The 26,242-nt window shown below is 41.6% G+C and overlaps 1 protein-coding gene across 1 annotated transcript in view; it reads left to right on the forward strand.

The window, feature by feature from the left end:
* CLCC1 (chloride channel CLIC-like 1) overlaps window positions 1-26,242 on the forward strand; it is a 34,244-nt gene that overhangs the window by 919 nt on the left and 7,083 nt on the right. The window contains exons 2-10 of the mRNA XM_011948147.1: window positions 10,860-10,989; window positions 11,380-11,481; window positions 13,593-13,700; window positions 17,202-17,423; window positions 17,643-17,783; window positions 19,773-19,866; window positions 21,128-21,225; window positions 21,807-21,953; window positions 24,078-24,419. Of these exons, the coding sequence (XP_011803537.1) occupies window positions 10,861-10,989; window positions 11,380-11,481; window positions 13,593-13,700; window positions 17,202-17,423; window positions 17,643-17,783; window positions 19,773-19,866; window positions 21,128-21,225; window positions 21,807-21,953; window positions 24,078-24,419 (1,383 nt within the window). The 5' untranslated portion in view covers window position 10,860. The remainder of the gene's footprint in view (window positions 1-10,859; window positions 10,990-11,379; window positions 11,482-13,592; window positions 13,701-17,201; window positions 17,424-17,642; window positions 17,784-19,772; window positions 19,867-21,127; window positions 21,226-21,806; window positions 21,954-24,077; window positions 24,420-26,242) is intronic.

The raw sequence follows: 26,242 nt of genomic DNA on the forward strand, positions 1-26,242 counted from the left end.
GGGATCTTCCCATCTTGGCCTCCCAAAGTGCTGGGATTACAGGCATGAGCCATCGCGCTTGACTTCAAATCTGATTTGTGTAAAAAGTTAGAGACACCATAAGCTGTAGGTTTATAACTAGGTGGTGAAAAACAATTCAGGTTTTCTTTATGATAGTGATTATGAAGTGTTCTTCCCAGACTAGCTTTATCGTCATCTGGGAAATTGTTCAAAATGCAGATTGGCAAGTTTGAGAGCGGTGGTTCCAAGAAACTACAGAATCACACGAACTAAATTGCAACCTCCCGACTTATGCCCTGGTACTTCTAGCCTAATACAGGATTTGACTCTACTAATCCAAGTTAGTCTTGCCTTTCCCATTACTCGTGTGCATTCGTTAAAACCAAAGACTTTCTTTTGTGCCCATTTGTACTCACTGGCTGACCGTCTGCACGGAGATCTGTGTTTCCTGATCTAGTAGCTACTATAACTTACTACATATATTTTATATAGTAAAATATATAACTATTCGTTCTAACAGGTCCTCTCCACTCTAAGACCCTATCCTCTCAGAGAAGCCCCTGAGAGCCTGTTAGCACTTTTGCCCTGGAGAGGCAGTTTTGGTAGAGCCAGTCTGGGTTCTGCCACTTACTAGCCTAGTGGTCTTGGGCAAGTTACTTTGTGTGATCTGTAAAATGAAGATAAGTGAGGATAAGAGTACTACTTCCACTAGTTTTGTGAGGATTAAATTAATGTAACAGTGCTTGGCACATAGTAACAAAATATTCGCTTTTTTTTTTTTTTTGTAAGACGGAGTTTTGCTCTTGCTGCCCAGGCTGGAGTGCAGTGGCACGATCTCGGCTCACCGCAACCTGCACTCCCCGGGTTCAAGCGATTCTCCTGCCCCAGCCTCCCGAGTAGCTGGGGTTACAGGCATGCGCCACCACGCCCTGCTACTTTTGTTTTTAGTAGAGACGGAGTTTCTCCATATTGGTCAGGCTAGGCTGGAACTCCCAACCTCAGGTGATCCTCCCGCCTTGGCCTCCCAAGGTGCTGGGATTACAGGCGTGACCCACCGTGCCCGGCCTTTAGCTACTATTATATATATTATAATTTAAAAATTATTAGTACCGAAGCCTGAGACAGGAGAGAAATGGTAAAACTAGTAGGGACTGCGGGAGAGAGAGAGAAATATCCCCTGACAAGTACTGGAATGACATAGGTGCTACCATTAAACGAAACCAGCTAGGATGGTTACTTTTGATTAACACTTTTACTACTCAAGAGTGTGGTCTGCGGCATCACCAGGAGCTTGTTAGAAGTGGAGAATCTCAGACCTACCTCAGATTTACTGAATCAGAATCCTTTTTTTTTTTTTTTTAACAAGCTCTCCAGCAGGTTTAGATTCAGCTTTGTTTGGAGGAAGTGTGAGATTCGTTTTAGGATTTCTCAAGGAGTTCTAGCCTTGGATCAGTGACCATGGGGATCTGGCAGGAGGGCTTGAATTTCTAGCTGATTCTTCTATTCTGTCTTACTCTCTGGTCTTCCATCATTTCTACATTGCTAATCTCTATCCCTGGAGAAATCTATGGAACTGCTGGTTATTATTGGAGAAAGTAACATAGTTGCCAGTAGTATGACTTTGTGGATGTCACAGTCGAAACTCAGCTGCCTGGCTGGCACGGTGGCTCACCTGTAATCCCAGCACTTTGGGAAGACAAGGCAGGGGGCGGGGGGATCTTTTGAGTTCAGGAGTTCGGGACCAGCCTGGGCAACATAGCGAGACCCTGTCTCTATGAAAAAGAAAAAAAAACTCTCAACTGCTTGACAGGGTTCTCATTCACTTCCCTTTGTATAATGCCTCCTGTAGTACTTTTTTTCTGCTTCAAATCTCCATTTCCCCCATCTTAACCTCCTCACATATGGTGTTAGAAATGCAAATTACTCTTAGTAATTTCTCTGTCCACTTGATACCATATTATAATATGAAATCTGTCAGCTTCTCTTTTTACTTTAGAAATTTTGTCTTCATCCCTCTTCATTTCTATTTATGGAGTGCATAACCTCATTGCCTATGAAGAACCCTTCCTGTAACCTTGATTTCATGCACTCCCATCTTGGAGCCTGTCTCCAGTTTACACACTCCCTTTGTCACCTACTTCTTCTTTTTTTTTTTTTTTTAGCTGGAGTCTTGCTCTGTCGCCCAGGCTGGAGTGCAGTAGCCGGATCTCAGCTCACTGCAAGCTCCGCCTCCCGGGTTCACACCATTCTCCCGCCTCAGCCTTCTGAGTAGCTGGGACTACAGGCGCGTGCCACCTCGCCCGGCTAGTTTTTTTGTATTTTTTAGTAGAGACGGGGTTTCACCGTGTTAGCCAGGATGGTCTCGATCTCCTGACCTTGTGATCCGCCCGTCTTGGCCTCCCAAAGTGCTGGGATTACAGGCTTGAGCCACTGCGCCCGGCCTGTCACCTACTTCTTAACCACTTAGAGAATTAGGCTTCTCACTGTCATTCTCTGAAAGGTCATAAATGGCCAACTAATTAACCAATCTAATGGCTTTTTTCCAGACTTTATTCCTCTCCACTTCTCTGAAGTATTGAACATACTTGTTACCTCTTTCTTCAAATTAAGCCCCTCTTTGGTTTTTGCCCATTGCATTTTTTGGCTTGCCCTCTATTGCCCTTATTAGCCTTCACTCTCCTCTCTGGTATTTGCTTCTTCCATGACTTTCTTCCTTAGCTGAACTCTTAGTTTTTTCCAATACAGTATACAGTTATTCAGTATTTCTAAGTATCTCCAGAGCATAACAGCGATTTTAGTGTTTTTTTTTTTTTTAATTGAGTCAAGGTCTTGCTCTGTCACCCGTACTGGAGAGCAGTGGCATGATCACGGCTCATTGCAACTTCAGCCTCCCTAGCTCAAGTGATCCTCTCACCTCAGCCTCTCCAAGTAGCTGGGAATATAGATGTGCGCCACCACACCCAGCTAAATTTTGTTTTAAGTTTTGTAGAGATGAAATCTCCCTAAGTTACCCAGGCTGGTGTCAAACTCCTGGGCTCAAGTGATCCTCCTGCCTTGGCTTCCCAAAGTGCTGGAATTACAGGCATGAGTCGCCACAACCGGCCAGAAACTATCGTTCTATATATTTTGTGAAGAGCTTTGGTTGTTCAGGCAGGAGGGTAAATCTGGTCCCTGTTACTCCATGTTGGCCAGAAGTAGGAGTTGGGGAAGTGTGTTGGAGTACAGAGTCCCCCCTTTACTCTTGGGGGATACATTCTAAGACCCCAGTAGATGTCTGAAACTTCAGATAGTACTGAACCTTATATATATTCTATGTTATTTCCTATACATCTATACCTCTGCTAAAGTTTAATTTATCAGTTAGGCCCAGTAAGAGATTAACAGCAATAACTGATAAGATAGAAAAATTATAACAATACACAATAATAACAGTTATATACTGTGGCTGGAATTTTTTCACTTTGAGGTGCGACAGCAAAACTAGCATGAATTTCTTTCTCCTCCTGTACAATTTCATGGATACAAGTTTTGTTCTTAACATAGATCTTAGCAACCTCATCATATGAGTTTTTTTTCTTTCTTTCTCTTTTCTTTAATTTTTTTTTTTTCTTTTGAGATGGAGTCTCACTCTGTCATCCAGGCTGGAGTACAGTGGTGTGTTCTCAGCTCACTGCAACCTCTGTCTCCCAGGTTCAAGTGATTTTCCTGTCTCAGCCTGTCAAGTAGCTGGCATTACAGGTGTGTGCCACCATACCGGCTAATTTGCATATTTTTATTTATTTATTTATTTTAAGACAGTGTTTCACTCTTGTTGCCCAGGCTGGAGTGCAATGGCGTGATCTTGGCTCACCACAACCTCTGCCTCCTGGATTCAAGTGATTTTCCTGCCTCAGCCTCCCCAGTAACTGGAATTACAGGCATGTGCCACCACGCTCGGCTAATTTTGTATTTTTTTGTAGAGACAGGGTTTCTCCATGTTGGTCAGGCTGGTCTTGAGCTCCCGATCTCAGGTGATCCGCCCACCTCAGCCTCCCAAAGTGCTGGGATTATAGGCATGAGCCACTGCGCTTGGCCTATTTATTTATTTTTTGAGATGGAGTCTCGCTCTGTTGCCCTGGCTGGAGTGCAGTGGCGTAATCTTGGCTCACTGCAACCTCTGCCTCCTGGGTTTAAGCAATTCTCCTGCCTCAGCCTCCCAAGTAGCCAGGACTACAGGTGCCTACCACCATGCCTGGCTAATTTTTGTATTTTTAGTAGAGACAGGCTGTGTTTGCCACGCTGGTCTCGAACTCCTGGGCTCAAGTGATCTACTGGTCTCAGCCTCCCAAAGTGCTGGGATTATAGGCATGAGCCACTGCGCCCAGCCCTTTTTTTTCTTTATTAAGTTGAGAACTTTCACTTTTTCACTTAAAGGAAGCACTTTATGGCTTTTCTTTGACATATCTGAATTGCCAGCATTGTCACTCCTGTGCTTTAGGACCATTATTAAGTAAAGATTCCTTGAACACACACACTGAGATACCACAGCAGTCGATCTGATAACCCAGATGGATACTAAATGCCTGGAGTGTGATACTTACAGTGTGGACATCGTCCCAGGTGGGATGGAATAGGACAGCAAGAGAGTTCCTCACACTATCCGGAGCTGCACATAATTGAAAACTTAGGAACTGTTTACTTCTGGAATTTTCCATTTAATATTTTCAGACTGCAGTTGACCGTGGGTAACTGAAACCTCAGAAAGCAAAACCGTAGATGGGGTACCACCGTAGAGTTACTGTGTCACTTTGATCCGAAACCTCCACCTGAATGATTCCTTTAACCGTCCCCGCTAGGCTTTCTCTGTTAAAGCTGCTGTGCCAAATCCAGGGGTCAGTTTCCTGCCCTCTGATCGCCTGACCGCTTAGCAGCATTCAACTTATTTGTCTGTTCTCTCCTCCTTTCTTCAGTTGGCTTCTGGAATTCCAGCCTCTCTTGGTTTTCTTCCTGCCTCATAGCACTCATTAGAAGTATCTCTTGCTGGTTCCTCCTCTTCTTTCTGATTCCCGAATGTTGGCTTGCCCTGGACTCGTCTTTTGTCCTCATAATAGATCTTCTGGTGATCTTACCCAGTCCATCTCTTTTAAACCCCGTCTACATCCTGAGGGCTTTCAAATGCAGTCCCACTGCTCTGCTTAGCTTCATCCTGCATATTTACAATCTCTACTTGGACATCAGTGGACACCTCACATTTACTATATCCAAACAAAAGTCTTGATCTTTCAGAACTTGCTGTCTTCCTCAGTCTTTTCTCTTCTCCCAGTTGGCCTGGCCACAAACCTAGAAATTGTACCAAATCTTCACTTGTCCTTACCTACATCCAAATTTTCAGCAATTTCTGTAGTGTATTTCTGTATTAGATTAGCAAGAGATGTTATAAGAAATAAACCCATATATCTCAGGATATGCCATAAAGGAAATTAATTTTTGCTCACATGAAAGTGAAAAGCTATATTCCCACTTAGTGGGTGGCCTTCCAGGTGGGCCCAGGCACCTGCATAGTTTGGCTGTCCTCCTCCAGGGCTCAGTGTCCTGGGCATTCCCAGGTTGGAAGAAGGCAGCTGGGAGGTTTTCATGGGCCAGACCTGGATGTGGTGCATATCCCTTCTACCCGTTGCATTGGCTAGAACTTTACTATTATGCGGCCATACTTCACAAAGAGAGGCTGAGACATACAGTCAGCACTAAGCGCGAGGAGGAGGAAAACCTCCGACACACACACACACACACACACACACACACACACACAGACAGTGCCCAGTATACAGTAGGTATTTGGTAAATGTTGAACAAATTAATGCTGAACTCCTTCCACAACCATATTCTCATTCTGAATTTCTATTTAAAATTAACATCACTGTTTTTGTTGCGGGTAGGCCGAGGTCTGTAGAATTGATCTTCAGAGTGTGCCACATGTGTCCTTCTTGGTTTTGTTGCCAGCACTCTTTTAGGCCGAGTACCACATCTTTCTTCTGCTTCAGCCTCTTTGTTGGATAATGAATCCAGGTTTTTCTCCTCCTCGCGCTTAGTGCTAGTTTTTTACTTTGTTGTTGTTGTTGTTTTTTTTTTTTAGAGACCGAGTTTTATGCTTTCCCCCAGGCTGGAGTGAGGTGGCACAATCTTGGCTCACTGCAACCTCCATCCCCCAATCAGTTTCAAGTGATTCTCCTGCCTCAGCCTCCCAAGTAGCTGGGATTTACAGGTGCACGCCACCATGCCTGGCTAATTTTTTTTTTTTTTTTTTTGTAGTTTTAGTAGCGGCAGGGTTTCACCATGTTGGCCAGGCTAGTCTTGAATTCCTGACCTCGTGATTCACCTGCCTTGGCCTCCCCAAAGTGCTGGGATTACAGTTGTGAGACACCGCGCCTGGCCTAGTACTAGTTTTATCTTCCTGCAGTGTGGCTGACATCCCTCTCTTTTTTGAGGTGGAGTCTTGCTCTGTCACCCAGGCTAGAGTGCAGTGGCGTGATCTCGGGTCACTTCAGCCTCTGCCTTCCAGGCTCAAGTGATTCAACTGCCTCTGAGTAGCTGAGATTATAGGTGCCTGCCACCACGCCCAGCTAATTTTTGTATTTTTAGCAGAGATGGGGTTTCACCATTTTGGCCAAGCTGGTCTCGAACTCCTGACCTCAAGTGATCTGCCCACCTCAGCTTCCCAAAGTGCTGGGATTACAGGTGTGATCCACTGCTCCCAGCTTTGGCTCCCATCCCTCGTGAGAGTTACAGCAGGTGAAGTTAGTCATAAACTTTTTTCCTCAGCAGTGTCATCACCACCCACCCACCTCTACCTCTCACTGTATCCATCCTCCCAGTTGCAATTGCTGAAGCATACACTTTGCCCTCTATCTCTGCCTGTCCCATCTTGAGCACTTAACATGTTACCCCTACTTCAGATTCTCATTCCTGTGCAGTCTTTCCACTTTCTCTAGTTGATGTGCATTCTTTTTTTTTTTGAGATGGAGTTTTGCTGTTGTTGCCCAGCCTGGAGTGCAATGGTGCGATCTTGGCTCATCGCAACTTCTGCCTCCTGGGTTCAAGCAATTCTCCTGCCTCAGCCTCCCAAATAGCTGGGATTACAGGCATGCACCACCACTCCCAGCTAATTTTATATTTTTAGTAGAGATGGGGCTTCTCCATTGTTGGTCAGGCTGGTCTCGAACTCCCCATCTCAGGTGATCCACCCGCTTTGGCCTCCCAAAGTGCTGGGATCACAGGCGTGAGCCGCTGTGCCTGGCCAGATGTGCTTTCTTTATCCTTTGAACCTCTAAAATCTGTGAGTCCTTGCTATGGCTTTATTTGCATTTGCTGCTTAACAAACATTTACTGAATGTCTTTCACATGCCAACCAATGGGCTAGGTGTTGAGGTTGGGGAGATAGAGGGACAAGATGGAGATGTGAGTGGGAAGGTGACTTCAGAGTTAGGTAAGATATTACCTTTCCCTAGAGAAGTTCACTCTTTAACAGTGGTTTTCTATCTTGGCTACACATAAGAATCACTTGGGCGGGGGGGGCTTAAAAAATTCCAGTGCCTGGGTCCTAATCCCAGAGATTCTGATTTAATTGTTTTGGGACATGGCCAAAACATTGGGAGTTTTCGAAGCTCCTTGGGTGATTCTAATAAGGAGCCAAGGTTGAGAGCCATTGAGCTAATGGAAGAGACAGACCGATAAATGGCTAATTTCATTGCTTCCAATGCCAGAAGAATATACAAGGCACATGGGGAACAGGAGTATTTAATTTAGCCTGGAGTTATTTTTATTGTACAACTAGACTGTAAGCTGTTTATGGACAGGGCCCAGGGCTTTATCATCTTGGGGTTCTCTTGCCTGATTTTTTTTTTTTTTTTTTTTTTTTTTTGAGGCGGAGTCTCGCTCTGTCGCCTGGACTGGAGTGCTGTGGCCGGATCTCAGCTCACTGCAAGCTCCACCTCCCGGGTTTACGCCATTCTCCTGCCTCAGCCTCCCGAGTAGCTGGGACTACAGGCGCCCGCCACCTCGCCCGGCTAGGTTTTTTTGTATTTTTAGTAGAGACGATCTCCTGACCTCGTGATCCGCCCGTCTCGGCCTCCCAGAGTGCTGGGTCTCAATCTCCTGACCTCGTGATCCGCCCGTCTCGGCCTCCCAGAGTGCTGGGATTACAGGCTTGAGCCACCGCGCCCGGCCTCTTGCCTGATTCTTGTATGTGGTAGATATGAGATAGGCCACCCAACAGAACTTTCTTTGATGATAAAAGTGGCCAAATGTTCTGTATCCACCCTGTCCAATATGGTAGCGACTACCTATACGTGGCTACTGAGTGCTTGAAATGTAGCTGGGGGAATGAGGAACTGAATTTTTAATTTTATTTAATATTAATTAAATAGCTACATAGAAGAGTTACTAAATGTTTAAATTATTTGACTATTTATGCAGGGGCTTAGATAAGGCAGGTTATTTTCTCTGAATGGTCTTGAAGTTTAGTCACTTCATTTGAATCGTAATTTCCCACCTTTCATTTTTTTTGTTTTTTAAGGTGGAGTCTCACTCTGTCACCCAGGCTGGAGTGCAGTGGTGTGATCTCAGCTCACTGCAACCTCTGCCTCCTAGGTTTAAGTGATTCTCCCACCTCAGCCTCCCAAGTAGCTGGGATTACAGGTACACACCACCATGCCCAGCTAAATTTTTGTATTTTTAATAGAGACGGGATTTCACCATGTTGGCCAGGCTGCTCTCGAACTCCTGGCCTCAAGTGATCCATCCACCCTGGCCTCCCACAGTGCTGGGATTACAGGCGTGAGGCACCGTACCTGGCAATTTCCCACTTTTCTTATTTATGATTTGTTAAAATGAAAAAAAACACAGAGGGGGTCAGGTGTGGCGGCTCATGCTGTGATCCTAGCACTTTGGGAGGCCAAGGCAGGTGGATCACCTGAGGTCGGGAGTTTGAGACTAGTCTGACCAACATGGAGAAACCCCATCTCTACTAAAAATTCAAAACTAGCTGGGCATTCCAGCTACTCAGGAGGCTGAAGCAGGAGAATCGCTTGAACCTGGGAGGTGGAAGTTGCGATGAGCCAAGATTGTGCCATTGCACGCCAGCCTGGGCAAGAAGAGCGAAATTCCATCTCAAAAAAACAAAACAAAACAAAACTCCAAAAAACACGAGGAGGTTCGTTAAAATACCTGTTTTAAATTGACTTTATTGAGCTATAAATCATACTATATAATCCACCATTTAAAGTGTCCAGTTCCACCAGGCACAGTGGCTCATGCCTGTAATCTCAGCACTTTGGGAGGCTGAGGTGGAAGGATAGCTTGAGCCCAGGAGTTTGAGACCACTCTGGGCAATATACTGAGACCTTATGTCTACAAAAACGTTAATTAATTAAAAAAAATTAGCCAGGTGTGGTGGTGCAAGCTTGTAGTCCCAGCTACTCAGGAGGCTGAGGTGGGCAGATCACTTGAGTCTGGGAGGGCGAGGCTGCAGTAAGCTGGGATTGTGCCACTTCACTCCAGCCTGGGAGACCCTGTCTCAAAAAAAAAAAAAAAAAGTATACAATTCAATGGTTTTAGGTATACTTGCATGTATTTGCAACCATTATCATAATTTTAGAACATTTTTCATCGCCTCAAAAGGAAACCCTGTACCCTTCAGCTATTATACTCCCAAACTTTTAGCCTTAACCACCTGTTAATCTACTTTCTGTCTTAATAGCCTTGCCTATTCTGGACATTTCATATATATGTACTTATATGATGTGTGGTCTTTCATATCTGGTTTCTTTCATATAACATAACATTTTCAAGGTTCATCTATGTTGTAGCATGGTGTCAGTACTTCATCCCTTTTTATGGCTGAATAATATTCTGTTGCATGGCTGTATCACGTTTCATTTATTTATCAGTTGATGGAAATTTGTTTGTTGTTGTTTCTGTGATGGGGTCCCACTCTGTCACCCAGGTTAGGGCGCAGTGGTGTGATCTTGGCTCACTGCAACCTCCGCCTCCCAGGCTCAAGTGATCCACCCCACCTCAGCCTCCCAAGAGGCTGGGACCACAGGCTTGCACTACCACACCTGGCTAATTTTCTGGTTATTTTTTTCATTGCCTAGCCTGGTCTTGAGCTCCTTAGCTCAAGCGATCCACCCGCCCAAAGTGCTGGGATTACAGGCATGAGCCACCACACCTGGCCCTGTTGATGGAAATTTGGGTTTTTCCCACCTTTTGGCTGTTATGAAAAATGTGGCTATAAACATTCATGTACAAGTTTTTGTGTGGACATACATTTTCATTTCTCTTGAGTATATACCTAGGAATGGAATTGCTGGGCCATATGGAAAAATACCTGTTTTCTTATTTCAATGAGCATATTATGCATACATGCATGTTTTTTATATATGAACACCAATTTATTATTAATGTACCTTCTTCCTTAGTTACTATTCAGAAAGTGTTAACTCTAGAAGGAAGTATTTTCATTACAAAACAATCTGGCTGGGTACAATGGCTCATGCCTATAATCCTAGCAGGGTGGGAGGATCACTTGAGGCCAGGGGTTTGAGACCAGCCTGGATAACATAGACTGTTTCTACTAAAAATTAAAAAAAAAATTAGCCAGGTGTGGTGGCACACACCTGTAGTCCCAGCTAGCCAGGAGGATCCCCTGAGCCCAGGAGTTGGAGGATGCAGTTAGCTGTGATTGTATCACTGCACTCCAGCCTGGGCAACGGAGCAAGACCCTGTCTCTAAAATAATAATAATAATAAAACCCAAAACCCAATTTATTTAAAAAATAATTCTATTTCGTTATATATATTAAAAATTGTTTTTGCCTTATACAGGATGCTGTGTTCTTGGCTCGTTTGTGAATGTCTGTTGCTGGTAGCTGGTTATGCTCATGATGATGACTGGATTGACCCCACAGACATGCTTAACTATGACGCTGCTTCAGGAACAATGAGAAAATCGCAGGTATTAAAAAATACGTGCATGTGTGTGTAAGACCTTCTCAGTCCCATGGTGGAAATAGTCTGGCTCTGTTGTTTTTCACAGAGCTGTGAGGGTCATGGATCCGTGATTAGCATAATTATGCAGAATATTTTCCTGACACTGTTAATCTACAATTATTTCAAACCTTGCTGGTACTGAATTTGAATGTAAAGCCCTTGAAGTAGCAAAAGAATATGATTTTAGTTCTTAGTGTGTACATTTGAAACTGTTTTTTTTGTGCTTCAGTATAATTTAAGAATATAACATGCAGAGTCATGAAATGATGAAGTCAGAATCTTAGTCTTCATTAACCAAAGGCTGTTTTTCTAACTAAACTATAAAGAAATAAAATGTTTCTGTACTCTGTTTTAGGCAAAATATGGTATTTCAGGGGAAAAGGATGTCAGTCCTGACTTGTCATATGCTGATGAAATATCAGAATGTTATCACAAACTTGATTCTTTAACTTACAAGGTTAGTTTTTTTCATTCATAAATTTTATATTTTTATATTATGTTAAATCACTCTCTGCTGATATATTTATGTTTCTAGTGTTTCCGTGTACTGTATGATTTTTATAGGTCAAATTTTTCTTTGGATACTCTAACCTTGGTTTCTCATTAGCTATTGTAGCTTTGGTTTTTCTAATAGTACCTTGTATTTTCCTGTAATAACATTGACATCTCTGTGTTTTAAGTATTTCTTTACCAGACTGCAGACTTCTTGGTGCAAGGAATACATTTCATTCATCTTAATTCTCTATCACCTATCACAGTGCTGAGGCATAGTAAACTCTCAAATGTAGCAAATGAAGAAATGTGTCTATTACTAGCTTATAAGCATAAGAGTTACTCTTAAGAAGGATTATTATAGTTTAGTATGTAATAGTATTCATTCCTTCATTTATCCAATCTTCTTAAAAAAATGTAGCTAAAGAAGAGTTTACACAAAAATAAATAAGTCAAGGGATGTGAATGGAGTCGTTTTTTGGTGTGGGAGCCACCCTCAGTTGGCTGCGTAGGCCGGGTGAACTGGTAGCAGTGTGGAGGTAAGGAGGTAAGCCCTGGAATGGAGACGGGGTGGGTGTCAGTGAGATCAGTGGAGGCTACAGAACTCCAGCAATGCTGAAGGTCTGAAATGAGGCAGTGATGGGTTGAAGATAAGAGGCAGATATTAAACTTTTATGAGGTAGAATGGGTAAATGTTGGTGGCTTAGGGAAGGGGGGCAGTGTTAAGGGATAGGGAATTGCTAAAGAGTGAATGAGTCCCAGCTTGAGAGACTGGGAGAGTTTGTTCATTGAGATCCAGATAGAGCCCAATAAGGTCTATACCCACTTGCTTGTGATTCTTACTAAATGCGAATATTGTCTCACCCGAGTGCTTGAGAAAATGTGCTTGGATAAAATTTGCTTCACTCCCATGATTTGAGGAAGCCACCAGAAAAAGAAAAGGAAAAAAAATTGCTTCATTTTGTGTATTATTACTGTATAGTGAGCTACACAAAAGTTTGGTTGCACAGCAAAAATGCGGAAATACCTTTTTACAGAATTTTTTTATTCCATTGTTTGTGACTGGTTTAAACGTTGTAAGAAACATGATTGGTAAAATGGAGTCTCAAATCCTTTCTTTTTTTTTTTCTCCTAAGTTGTTTCTTTAAGGTTTAGAAAATAAACCGGTTTTACAAACCTTGCCTGAGAGCAAAGGAAACTGCTGCGTCCTTCTGTGTCCTCCTCTGCTCCGTGTGCTTCTTATTTTAAGTCGGTGTGCTGCTTAGTTATTGTCGTGTTTATCCACTGGCATGCATTTCAGTGCTGAACTCATGGTCCACACTCGGTTGAAAAATACAAGTTGATGATCACAAAGTTATTGTAATGTTTGAAAAATATCCACTACCCTCAGCGACTTGCCTCCTGGGTTGGTGGTGGCAGAGCTAAGTTCGTAGGTAGTCTGCTCCCGTGTAGAATTGTGTGCTGAAGGTTTGCCATGTGGATGGTACCCTGGAGAAGCTGCCGTTCCTGCCTTCCTGAGCATTCCACAGAGCATAGGATGATTAATTGCTGATGAAATCATTAATGAAAGGCCACAAGTCATATGCACAGTGAAGAAATACTCTGTTGTGTCTTTCATTTCATCTTCTGGCTTCATCTTGTCTCTGTTTCTCTGTCCCTTTGTCTCTGTGTATTTATTCTGCTCTTCCCTCCTGCCCTTCCTTCCTTCTTTCTCTTGTTAAATTGTTGCTTTGGAATTAGAAAGAGGCAGATTGGTCTAGATGCTCTGCGTGTGGATCTCTGCCGCCTGGACTCATGATCTTTAGCTTTAAAGTTGTTGAAAGTCAGCAGAAAAACTGCCAGGTTAGGGCTAAGTACTGGATCTGGGCTCCTTGTTTGTTGCCTACTTGCCTTTTGCAAAGAGAACATGGGGAGGCAGGCCAGCTCTGCACTGTAATGTATCATAGCTGATAAAATGCAAGCTTGATCAAAACAACTAGCTCCTTACCTTGATTTCAATGGCAGCACTAGGCTAGAAACTTAACCCTTACGTTATGCTTTGACTCTAACTAATGTTGAATGATTTTATGATTACAGATTGATGAGTGCGAAAAGAAAAAGAGGGAAGACTATGAAAGTCAAAGCAATCCTGTTTTTAGGAGATACTTAAATAAGATTTTAATTGAAGCTGGAAAGCTTGGACTTGTGAGTATTTGATGGTGTGATACTAATCAGAATAGTGGATATTTTTATTCATTAATTTCAAATAATACAAAGAAGTGAAAGCATCATGATGCTTTTTAACAGAGACCACCTGACTGACTCATTAACCAGAAGCTATTCATACAGGATTAAAGGCACTACTGTACTGCTTTGCAGTGGTCTGGTGGAAGATGAGCAGTGCAGACTGCTCTTTCTCCTTTAGTTTGTATGGATTTACTTACTCAGCTCTGTGCTCTGCTCCACCAGTTAATGGAGGTGAGGAGGTGAGGTGATAATTCTGTCCTGACCCTACTCCTTGTTTTCTCTCAGTATATGCTGAGAAAAAGAAAAACGTATTTTATGTAGTTTTTCTCCTTGTTGCTTACTGTGGTGAGTGCTGCTTTATAGACATATTGTTTATAATTATTGTTAAAATTTCCTTTTTTTTTTTGAGACAGAGTCTCGCTCTGTTGTCCAGGCTGGAGTGCTGTGGTGCAATCTTGGCTCACTGCAACCTCTGCCTCCCAGGTTCAAACAATTCTCCCTGACTCAGCCTTCTGACTAGCTGGATTACAGGCACCTGCCACCACGCCTGGCTAATTTTTGTATTTTTAGGAGAGATGGGGTTTTGCCATGTTGGCCAGGCTGGTCTTGAACTCTTGACCTCAGGTGATCCGCTTGCCTTGACCTCCCAAAGTGCTGGGATTACAGATGTGAGCCACCGCACCCAACCAAAATTTCTATTTTTAAGAAGTCACTGTTTTCACTTTGGGAAGTGAAAACTTCCCAGACTTAATGCATTAATTTAGTTTTAATTCACTTACCAAAGTGAAAACATCAAGAAAATGTGTAATTTAGTAACTTATAACATTTAGAAAGCTCATTTAAAAGCCCATAGACTTTTTTTTCCCTATTGTGTATGCCACCAGAATTGATTTAGAGAGTCAGAGACCAGCCTTTGGTCTTGATCTGGCTGTTAGCCCTACCTACCAGAAGTGGTCACAGGCAGAGCCCCGAAAATGAAAGGCCCTTGCATCAGCACAGTGTAGGCTGGCAAAACTTGCCATATACTCCATCTTCCTGGTACAGTAAGAAGTGACCAAAAGAAAAGGGAGTGTTAGATGAATAACAATGCTGCCTTATTCTGGAATTGTAGAAGCAGATGCTTTCTCAAATGTATACTCTGTAATTTGAGTCTTAAACAGCTGTGTACAGGGTGGAACAGAACCTGGATAAGGAAACAGATGGAAATAAAAATACCTAAGATGGAAATGCTTGAAAATACTTAGTTTCTGATTTTTTTTTTTTTTTTTTGAGATGGAGTCTTGCTCTGTTGCCCAGGCTGGAGTGCAGTGACACAATCTTGGCCCACTGCAAGCTCCACCTCCTGGGTTCATGCCATTCTCCTGCCTCAGCCTCCCGAGTAGCTAGGATTACAGGCGTCCGCCACCACGCCTGGCTAATTTTTTGTATTTTTTTTAGTAGAGAGGGGGTTTCACCTTGTTAGCCAGGATGGTCTCCATCTCCTAACCTCGTGATCCGCCTGCCTCGGCCTTCCAAAGTGCTGGGATTACAGGCATGAGCCACTGCGCCTGGCCTAGTTTCTGATTTTTAAAACATGTTAATATTAATGATGGCTTTTAAAAATGCTTACTGATGATTTGTGATAATATGTGACATTTGTTTTTTCTTTTCTTTTCATATTTACTTTTTTATATATGTATTTTTTGAGATGGAGTCTCACTCTGTCACCCAGGCTGGAGTGCAGTGGTGTGATCTCGGCTCATTGCAACCTCTGCCTCCTGGGTTCAAGCTATTTTCCAGCCTCAGCCTCCCGAGTAGCTGGGATTACAGGCGCATGCCACCATGTCTGGCTAATATTTTTGTATTTGTACTAGAGACAGTATTTCACCACGTTGGCCAGGCTGGTCTCAAACTCCTGACCTCAAGTGATCCGCCTGCCTTGGCCTCCCAAAATCCTGGGATTACAGGCATGAGCCACCATGCCCCGCCGTGTATTTACTGTTTGTAAAAGAAAAAGGAATTTTATTTGTATCAACTTGCTAATTAATGCAAAATTTGTTTGCAGTGATTTTGCTAAGCTGAACTCACACTTACAAAGGTAGTTATAAATATGTATTTTATGGAAACCCATTATTTTGTTGTTCTTTGAAATCCTTATTTTTCTTATTTGCACTAATACAGATTTTAGGCTATCTGAAAACTGTCAGCAAACGAAAAGTCATGCAGTGAATCATAAAATAAAGATGCACAGTTGATCCTCATTCTTCACAGGTTCCGTATTTATGAATCGACCTCATTAAGTCTGTGTAATCCCAAAGTCAATAATCGAGGTGTTTTGTGGTTACTTTGGGACACTGTGAAGAGTGGCAAAAAATTTGGGTTGCCTGTTGCATGCATTCCCAGCTGAGATGGAACAAGGCAACCAAAACTGTTGTCTTGTTTTAGCTCTCATACTGCAAACAAGTGTTTTTTTTGGGGGGATCTATTTAGTGGTATATTTTTTCATGCTTTTTTGAGGGGAGAGTGGTGATTATTTTTATTTATTTTGAGACCAATCATTAAACAGCATGATTTCGTTGTTTAAAACAGCCCTCTGATGTAGTGCTGAGCTGAGGTCTAGTGTTTCTAAGTGCAAGAAGGCCATGATGTACTTACAGAGAAAAGGTGTGTATTAGAGAGGCTTCAGTCAAGCGTAAGGTATACGACAGTTGTCCATGTATTCAATGTTAATGAATGAACTATATGTATATTAAATAAGGTGTCTTTAAACAGGAATGTATAGAAACACACATAAAACAAGGTTATGTATTGATCAATTGATAAAAATGTTATGACAGAGGTTTGTACGAACCAAACCCTATATTTATCATAGGAGTAATGGTTCAGTACTTGCTAATCGGTGTTTGAGGTGACTTTATAGATGATAACTACTATGAATAGCAAGAATCAACTGTATTTTAGTGAAATTTACAGTATCTTTTTTTCCACAGAGTTCTAGAATTTTTAAATGTTTTTCACGTGTATTTGGTTTTCATGTTGGCCTGTGAAGATAGGTGGATATTATTATTATTGTTTTTAAGAGACAGGGTCTTACTCTGTCTCCCAGGCTGGAGTGCAGTGGTGTGCTTATAGCTTACTGTAGCCTTGAATCCGGGGCACAGACAATTATTCTACCTCAGCCTCCCTGGTAGGCAGGAGCCAGGTGCACACCACTGCACACAGCTAATTGTTAGAATTTTTTGTAGAGATGGGGTCTCGCTTTGTTGCCCAGGCTGGTCTTGAAGTCCTGGCTTCAAGCTGTCCTCCCACCTTGGCCTGTCAAAGCACTAGGATAATAGGTGTGAGCCACCTCGCCCAGGCTATTAGACATATGAAATACTGCAAACTAATATTTAGTTCCAAATTGGCTTTTGTCTTAAAATGGTTCACCAAGTAGTAATAAAATTCTCTATTGTTTGTTTTTTGGTAAATTTAATTTAGCCTGATGAAAACAAAGGCGATATGCATTATGATGCCGAGATTATCCTTAAAAGAGAAACGTTGTTAGAAATACAGAAGTTTCTCAGTGGAGAAGACTGGAAACCAGGTGCCTTGGATGATGCACTAAGTGATATTTTAATTAATTTTAAGTTTCATGATTTTGAAACATGGAAGTGGCGATTTGAAGATTCCTTTGGAGTGGATCCATACAATGTGTTAATGGTAAGATGGGATGAGGGCAAGGGCAACGTCATTAAGTTTCCTTTTTAAAATACTTCCAAACTCCACCATAATTATATTAAGAACCTGTACTAGGTCACTCATGCCTTATTGATGAACAAGCCTCAAAATTGTAGAAATGATTTTGTGCATTTGAGTCCAGTTCTTTTTAGCTGCCCTGAGTGTTTTTGGTGGCTGATTTCTGCTTCTCTCTGTTTTAAGGTACTTCTTTGTCTGCTCTGCATCGTGGTTTTAGTGGCTACCGAGCTGTGGACATATGTACGCTGGTACACTCAGTTGAGACGTGTTTTAATCATCAGCTTTCTGTTCAGTCTGGGATGGAATTGGATGTATTTATATAAGGTATTACATGGATGAAGGGTTTTACAATTTTAACACATTTATTCACAATGAAAGAAGACTAATCTGTTGAAAGCAGTCTTGCTTTGGATATAGGTTGGAGGCAGTGACTAGAGGTGGTCCACACTGGGGAGGAATTAAATGGACAATTCTTAGCTGACTGTTTTTTGATTCCTTGACCAGTTAGTGGGTAAAAAAGTTCAGTCCTAATTTTCATAACCCAGTTATGTTACGGCCAACAGTTAAAATGCCAACATGTTAACATTTGGGCATGTAAGTCAGAATAAAGCTAGGTGGGTTGGGCATGGTGGCTAATACCTGTAATCCCAGCACTTTGGGAGGCTGAGGTGGGCAGATCACTTGGTCAGGAGTTCAAGACTAGCCTGGCCAACATGGTGAAACCCCATCCTTACTAAAAATATAAAAATTAGCCGGGCCTGGTGGCGTGTGCCTGTAGTCCCAGCTACTCAGCAGGCTGAGGCAGAAGAATTGCTTGAACCTGGGAGGTTGCAATGAGCCAAGATCGTGCCGCTGCACTCCAGCCTGGGCCACAGAGTGAGGTCCATCTCGAAAAAAGTAAGGAGAAAAAAAAAGAATAAAGCTAGGTGGATACATTTAAAAATTCTCATGTGGGTAATTTAGGGTATGTCATTCTATTCTTTGCTAGAAATGATACCAGAATACTATCTTTTAAAAATTAGCTTATTTTTTGAGTGTTATGTTCATGGCAGAGAATGTAGAAAAGACAGATAAAAGGAATTCATTTTTAAAATCACCTATAATTTTATCACCTAGAGAAAACCTGTCAGTAGTTTGAGGTATTTCTTCCTAGTTTTTTCTAGATTTTAATTATCTTTCAAAGCTGGGATCATACTATATATAGAAATTTGAAAGGACCACTACTGTTCCCATCAACATAGCAGAATCATTGAAAGAAAATTTTAGATCTGTCTAGCAGAGTGAGTCAAGTAGCCAGTGACTTCAATGACTTCATCTGGTTAAAGCATTATGACATTTCTTTAACCTTTTGCTCTTAAGTATTATAGTATCTAGAACTAATTATTTACAAATTAAACACAGATTCTATGTGGAAGGAAAGTTTGTTGAGTATTGTCACTTCAATGACTGTATATTGGTCATCGTGCTGGAAATTATTCAGTGCAAAATAGGATATCATCAACTGTAAAAGAAAATGAGAAGTAGTCATTTAATTTATATGGCTAGAACTAGTTGTTGTTATTGTTGTTGTTTTTGAGACCGTCTCACTCTGTCCCCCAGGCTGGAGTGCAGTAGCGAAATCTCGGCTCAGTGCAACCTCTGCCTCCTGGGTTCAAGCGATTCTCCTACTTCAGCCTCCTGAGTATCTGGGACTACAGGCCGTTGCCATCATGCCCGGCTGAACTAATTTTTAAAAACATTATTTTTAGTAAAGTTTTCCTTTTTCATTATAATTACTTACAGAGAACGCAATTGTAGTTAGTGCTTTATGCTTGCTTGTTGCATTAAGGCTGTACTTTTCCATGAACTGGAAATAGCTACTCTTTACAAATAATATGTTTTCCTATAATCCCAGCACTTTGGGAGGCTGAGGTGGGCGGATCACTTGAGGTCAGGAGTTCGAGACCAGCCTGGCCAACATGATGAAACCCCATCTCTACTAAAAACACAAAAATTAGCTGGCCATGGTGGCGGGCACCTTTAATCCCAGCTACTTGGGAAGCTGAGGCAGGAGAATCGCTTGAACCTGGGAGGTAGTGGTTGCAGTGAGTAGAGATCGTGCCACTGCACACCAGCCTGGGCCACAGAGCGAGACTCTTATCTCAGGAAAAAAAGAAAAAAAATAGTAATAATATGTATTTTTTAAATTAAAACCTTTATAACAGTCTGGTTTGGATGAACGGTAAAGACACTCTTTGAATGAAGGTCTTTTGGATGTGTAGGCCTAACCTTCATGGTAACGGCCTCTCCTGGTTCCCTGTTGGTTTTGGTCAGCTAGCTTTTGCACAGCATCAGGCTGAAGTCGCCAAGATGGAGCCATTAAACAATGTGTGTGCTGAGAAGATGGACTGGACTGGAAGTATCTGGGGTAAGGTTTTTGTGCACTTGTCCTTATTTTGATAGAAATTCTGAGAATGAGAGAACATAGAACAAAGAGAATGATAAAATAACAGAGGAGGCTTTCCATGACTGAATCTTTAATATCAGAAGAACATGCAAGAAGCATTTGAGGTTTAAAACCAGTGACTTTTTACGCTCATCTAAAGTCACAGGGAAGGAACAGAAGTTGTATATATGTTAGCTCTGATATTGTCTGTCTTCCTTCATAAGACCGTGTGAAGGATCCTATGCTCGCTTTTGTTTATCTCGTCCTTTGCACAGTGTCTGGCATATTCTCAATAGAAGTTTATTAAACAAGTGAATGAGTGTATATATGAATTAATATCCATCTTAAATTTAATGGCCTTATATTGACTTGTGAAATTTTATGTTGTAGCTTTGCTTTTTTTTTTAACTCTGGGTAAGATTAGTTTTTTAATTCTTTCACATTTTATAAACATTCTCATGAATGTTCACTACCTTTGGTTGTGTATATCTAGCAATGGGGATGGTGTAATAATGTTCTAAGGCATTTTATAAATGCAAGTCCATGACTGATACAGAATTCTGCAGATGGGTTCCAAAATACATGTTTCTTAAAAAGTTGTCGGAACTAAACCAATTCAGCCTTGCTTCCTGGCTTCAGTGGACAGTGAAATGCATCCTCTAGCTCAGGCTAGTTTGCCAATGCATATAAGCCTGATTTGGAAAAATTAGAACTAATATTCTACTTTATTTTGTAAACTTTGTAAAGAACTGACTTTTTAAATAAAAAATTTACGGAGGTAATTGTGGATTCACATAGTAAGAAATACTACAGAGAGGGCTGGTGTACCCTTTCCCCATTTTCCTCCAATGGTAACATCTTGCACAGCTTTAATAGTACAATATCAGAGTTAGGATATTGACTTTGATAAAATCCACTAGTCTTATTTTGACTTCCCATTTTACCTGTACTCATTTGTGTTTGTGAAGCATTGCTTTTAAAGTGTTTACCTTTTAGACATTTTTATAATATACAATTTTTTATCTGCATAAAACATATATAATTTGAATGGATTTTTAAGACATGATTTTGGACATAAGATGAAAAATTTAAAAATCAGCATTACAGGGAGTCTACTTAAAACAAGATAATTTAAAACTGATTGGTGGGTGGTCAGGGGGTCAAAACCAAAGTAGTGTCTTGTTTGGGAATGAAATGCAACATTAAAAGAAATGATCAGTGTTTTGTCTGTTTCTCTAAACAGAATGGTTTAGAAGTTCATGGACCTATAAGGATGACCCATGCCAAAAATACTATGAGCTCTTACTAGTCAACCCTATTTGGTTGGTCCCACCAACAAAGGTATCGCATGTATTTTGTAAAAATTACTTAAAGTCAGTCAGAAATCCCTTGTATTTTAAAGAAATTTCGTGTTTGAGTCATTTTGCAAATAAGCCTTTGTCCAACAAAAAATACTATTGCACAGTGATTTTTCACATTAAAAATGGCACAACAGCATTTTTTTTTTTTTTTTTTTTTTTTGAGACGGAGTCTTGCTCTGTCGCCCAGGCTGGAGTGCAGTGGCCGGATCTCAGCTCACTGCAAACTCCGCCTCCCGGGTTCACGCCATTCTCCTGCCTCAGCCTCCGGAGTAGCTGGGACTACAGGCGCCCGCCACCTCGCCCGGCTAGTTTTTTGTATTTTTAGTAGAGATGGGGTTTCACCGTGTTAGCCAGGATGGTCTCGATCTCCTGACCTCGTGATCCGCCCATCTCGGCCTCCCAAAGTGCTGGGATTACAGGCTTGAGCCACCGTGCCCGGCCGCACAACAGCATTTTAATTCATGTAACATACTTTCAGCCTCAGTACACAATGAATTTTGATTCATTCTGTACCTTAGCCCTGTGAGGAGAAAATTAAGTTGCTTTTCTCTCTTGTTTTAGGCACTTGCAGTTACATTCACCACATTTGTAACGGAGCCATTGAAGCACATTGGAAAAGGAACTGGGGAATTCATTAAAGCACTCATGAAGGAAATTCCAGCGCTGCTTCATCTTCCAGTGCTGATAATTATGGCATTAGCCATCCTGGTTAGTATTAATATATTAGCACTGTCGGGCCAGGTGCGGTGGCTCACGCCTGGAATACCAGCACTTTGGGAGGCTGAGGCAGGCGGATCACAAGGTCAGGAGATCGAGACCATCCTGGCTAACACGGTGAAACCCCGTCTCTATTAAAAAAATACAAAAAATTAGTCGGGCGAGGTGGCGGGCGTCTATAGTTCCAGCTACTCGGGAGACTGAGGCAGGAGAATGGCGTGAACCCGGGAGGTGGAGCTTGCAGTGAGTGGAGATCACACCACTGCGTTCCAGCCTGGGTGACAGCGTGAGACTCTGTCTCAAAAAAGAAAAAAAAAAAAAAAAAATATATATATATATATAAAAGCACTGTCAGTATTTAGCAAGATTTGTATTAAATCTTAGTGTTAATATATTAATACTGGTTAGTATTAGCACTGTCAATATTTAGCAAGATTTACAGAAAAAAAGGCCATGCTGAACTTATTGGGCTTCTTTGATGTTGTAAATCAGGCTAGGTCATGCTTAATGAGAAGGTGATTTTTAAGTGATACAGATTTTTTTTTCCTCCCCTCCGCCCCTCTAAATGATACAGATATATTATACTTACTTGTATATTTTTCTAATCAAGAAAGTAGTTCTGTAGTTTGATTGCATATGTCGTAGCAGTGATTTAGAATAATAACCTCTTTTTAAATTTGTCCTTTAACCTTGGTGAATTAATACACAGGAAATAGGAAGTTGATTACTGTCTCCTTGAGAAAGGGGGCCTTCTTATTTCTAGTCTGAGTTTTTGCAGCAGTGAGAAGGGAAGAGCATTGAGTTTGACACAGAACCAGAAAGGGATGTGGAAGAACGTGGGTATGCTGAGAAAGTTTGGGGATCCAGGAGCAGACATTAAGAAGAAATATTACTCGTCATTCATCCATGGTCTATTCAGTGTTTTTTGTTATCGACTTTTTAGCTATTACCCAAGTAAAGCGGTTGTTGCATAAAATCAAAAACTTAGATGTGCCGAGGGAAATTCTCTTCCCTAAGGATACAAGATTCACTATCTCTATTCACTTTGAAATTGTTTCTTTTTTGGTTTTGTTTTTTGGCTTGTGATTACAGGATTATGTGGTTGGCGGGTATTTTTTTTGTTAGGTGACATTAGTTCTATAGTCGTAGTATAGTCTCAGAAACTGAAATTATCAGCAGAGTCTTCACCATCTGTTTTTGTTTCATGTGCTCCCTAAAGAAAGTTATGCTCTTTGACTTTGGCTGCTTCTGTCTTCAAATAGTAGTGTTTGAAAAAGTAGTATAGAAATTTTCAGAGTTTCTGTTTTCAGGACCTCTTTGCAGTCTTAAAAATTGAAGCCCACAAACAGCTCTCACTTAAGGTGATTATATTTATTGATATTTACATATTAGGAGTTAAAACAAATTTAAAACATACGAGTACTGTACACGCAGGCAGGCATCTCCTGAGTCCGAGTGAGGCTGTCACTCTAGCGTCTGGAATGTTCCATTGCACACTCAGGAGGGGGCAGTGAAAAAGACAAATAATAATGTCTTTGTATTATGAAAAGTTTTGATCTCATAGATCCCCTGAAAGTCTCAGGTTTCCCCCCAGGGGTCTCTGAGCCACACTGTCAGGAACTGCTGCCTGCTTTTTCCCATGGAATGTGAATCAAAGCCTGTTGAATTTTAGCTGTAACTTAAGCCTAGTTTGTATTTGTAAAAGTAAAGGTACAGGAGATTGTTTACATAATGATATACAACTTTAAATATTTTCAGCATTTACCTTGTATGATGGGCGTGAATCTAGAAACATGAATAATTATCAGACTAGAAACTTCTAATTTAAATACCTAGGCTTCAGCCTGCCATTGTTATAGTTCAATCAAAATGTGTCTAGCTGATTAAAATGTCTACTGAATACTCAGTGATTTATTAAGTTTTATTGGCCACTTTGGCCTTGTATTAAAGGAGAGGTCTCTAATGAAAAAAAGTCAAATTAACATGTTTATGTTTATAAATGCCACAAGTAAGTTAAATTACATAACTTTGTTAGCACTCTGAATAAAATGCCTCATAACTTTTTTGTAAGTTAGCCATTAAGTCCTCAGGAAAATGTGTTTCTTTTCCTTACAGAGTTTCTGCTATGGTGCTGGCAAATCCGTTCATGTGCTGAGACATATAGGCGGTCCTGAGAGAGAACCTCCTCAGGCACTTCGGCCACGGGATAGAAGACGGCAGGAGGAAATTGATTATAGACCTGATGGTGGGGCAGGTGATGCAGAGTTCTATTATAGGGGCCAAACTGGCCCCATTGAGCAAGGCCCTTATGCTAAAACGTATGAGGGTAGAAGAGAGACTTTGAGAGAGAGGGATGTTGACTTGAGATTTCAGACTGGCAACAAGAGCCCTGAAGTGCTCCGGGCATTTGATATACCAGATGCAGAGGCACGAGAGCATCCCACGGTGGTACCCGGTGTAAGTCAGCAACTGTTTTATTCTGCTGTCCCTTCATTACTGGTTCTAAATGCTTCTGGAAGAGTTCTGATTGTTTTTACTCTTCCCTTCACCCTTAATTATATCATGAGTGATATAGTCACTCTCTCTCCCCCCTTTCTGGTCAATAGTTAGTTCAGCTTCCTCAGAAGAAATAAAATTAGATTTAACTTTCATGGAAAATACAATTTAACAGTAGTTTGTTAGAACAGATGGTAATTCATACGAACCTTCATAGGAAGCCAGCATGTGAGCATGACAGAAATTTCTGTCTTTGAAGAGATCAGAGAGGAGGCATCACTGAAGGCCTGGAGCTCTAGGGAAGGCGCCATAGGGCCCTAAAGGATTAGCTGGATGGAAGAGTGGGCTGGGGCCAGGGATCAAAAACATTGCTTCCCCAAATCTTTGGTGTCATTGGCTGGCTAGACTATACTTTTTACCTGTAGAATGGTGAGAAGTGTTTCACCATTATCAGTCTTTTAAAGGGACATTTCCATTCCTGTTTGAGGGAAGAATTTGTATTGTCATTTGAAATGTTTAAGTTGCAGCTGTTAAACCTTTGAAATAGTTATGAACATAATAGAATCTGGGAAATTACAGAATCCCTTCTCATAGAGTTCATACAAAAATAAACACATCTACATGTATCTAGAAAACCTTAAGATGGACCAGGTGCGGTGGCTCACGCCTGTAATCCCAGCACTTTGGGAGGCCAAGGCAGGCGGATCACTTGAGGTCTGCAGTTCAAGACTAGCCTGGCCAACATGGCAAAACCCCATCTGTACTAAAAATACAAAAAAATTAGCCAGGCATTATGTGGTGTGCACCTGTAATCCCAGCTACTTGGGAGGCTGAGGCAGGAGAATTGCTTGATTCCAAGGGGTGGAGGTTGCAGTGAACCAAGATTGTGCCATTGCACTCCAGCCTGGGTGACAGAGTAAGACACTGACTCAAAAAAACAAAACCAAAACAAACAAACAAAAAAACAAGACCTTAAGATGCTCCTTCAGCTTTTATAGTTAATAATTACCTGTCGTCTATCTCAGAAGTCTTCCAGTGACTTCCTGTCTCACTTAAGGGGAAAGCCAGTTATCACAATGTCCTAGAAGCCTCCTTGGTCTCCCCTTCCCCCACATCCACTACCTCTCTGGTCACCTCTTCTTCCTCCATGCTCACTCTCCTTCAGCCACAAGGGCTCCTGACTGTTCCTTGAACTGAGAGCCTTTGTACTTCCTGTTCATTCGCTCTACGGTATTCATTCGTATATCATACGGTTACTGTCTTCAGGCCTTTACTCATTTTTATTATTTTTGGAGACGAGGTCTCACTCTGGTCAAGGCTGGGATGCAGTGATCATAGCTCACTGCAGCCTCAAAATCCTGGGCTCAAGCAATTCTTTTGCCTCAGCCTTCCTGGTAACTAGGACTATAGGCATATACCACCATGCCTGGCTAATATTTTTTATTTTTTGTAGAGATGGGGTCTTGCTGTTACCCAGGCTGGTCTCAAACTCCTGGTCTCAAGCAATCTTCTCACCTTGGTCTCCCAAAGTTATGGGATTACAGGTGTGAGCCACCATGCCTAGCTATATCATGCTTTTTTTTTTTTAATTATTTTTTATTATACTTTAAGTTCTAGGGTACATGTGCACAATGTGCAGGTTTGTTATATATGTATACGTGTGCCATGTTGGTGTGCTGCACCCATTAACTCATCATTTACATTAGGTATATCTCCTAATGCTATCCCTTCCCCCTCCCCCCACCCCACGACAGGCCCCAGTGTGTGATGTTCCCCTTCCTATA

The sequence above is a fragment of the Colobus angolensis genome, unplaced genomic scaffold (assembly GCF_000951035.1).
Source record: "Colobus angolensis palliatus isolate OR3802 unplaced genomic scaffold, Cang.pa_1.0 Scaffold273, whole genome shotgun sequence".
NCBI classification, from domain to species: Eukaryota; Metazoa; Chordata; class Mammalia; order Primates; family Cercopithecidae; genus Colobus; species Colobus angolensis.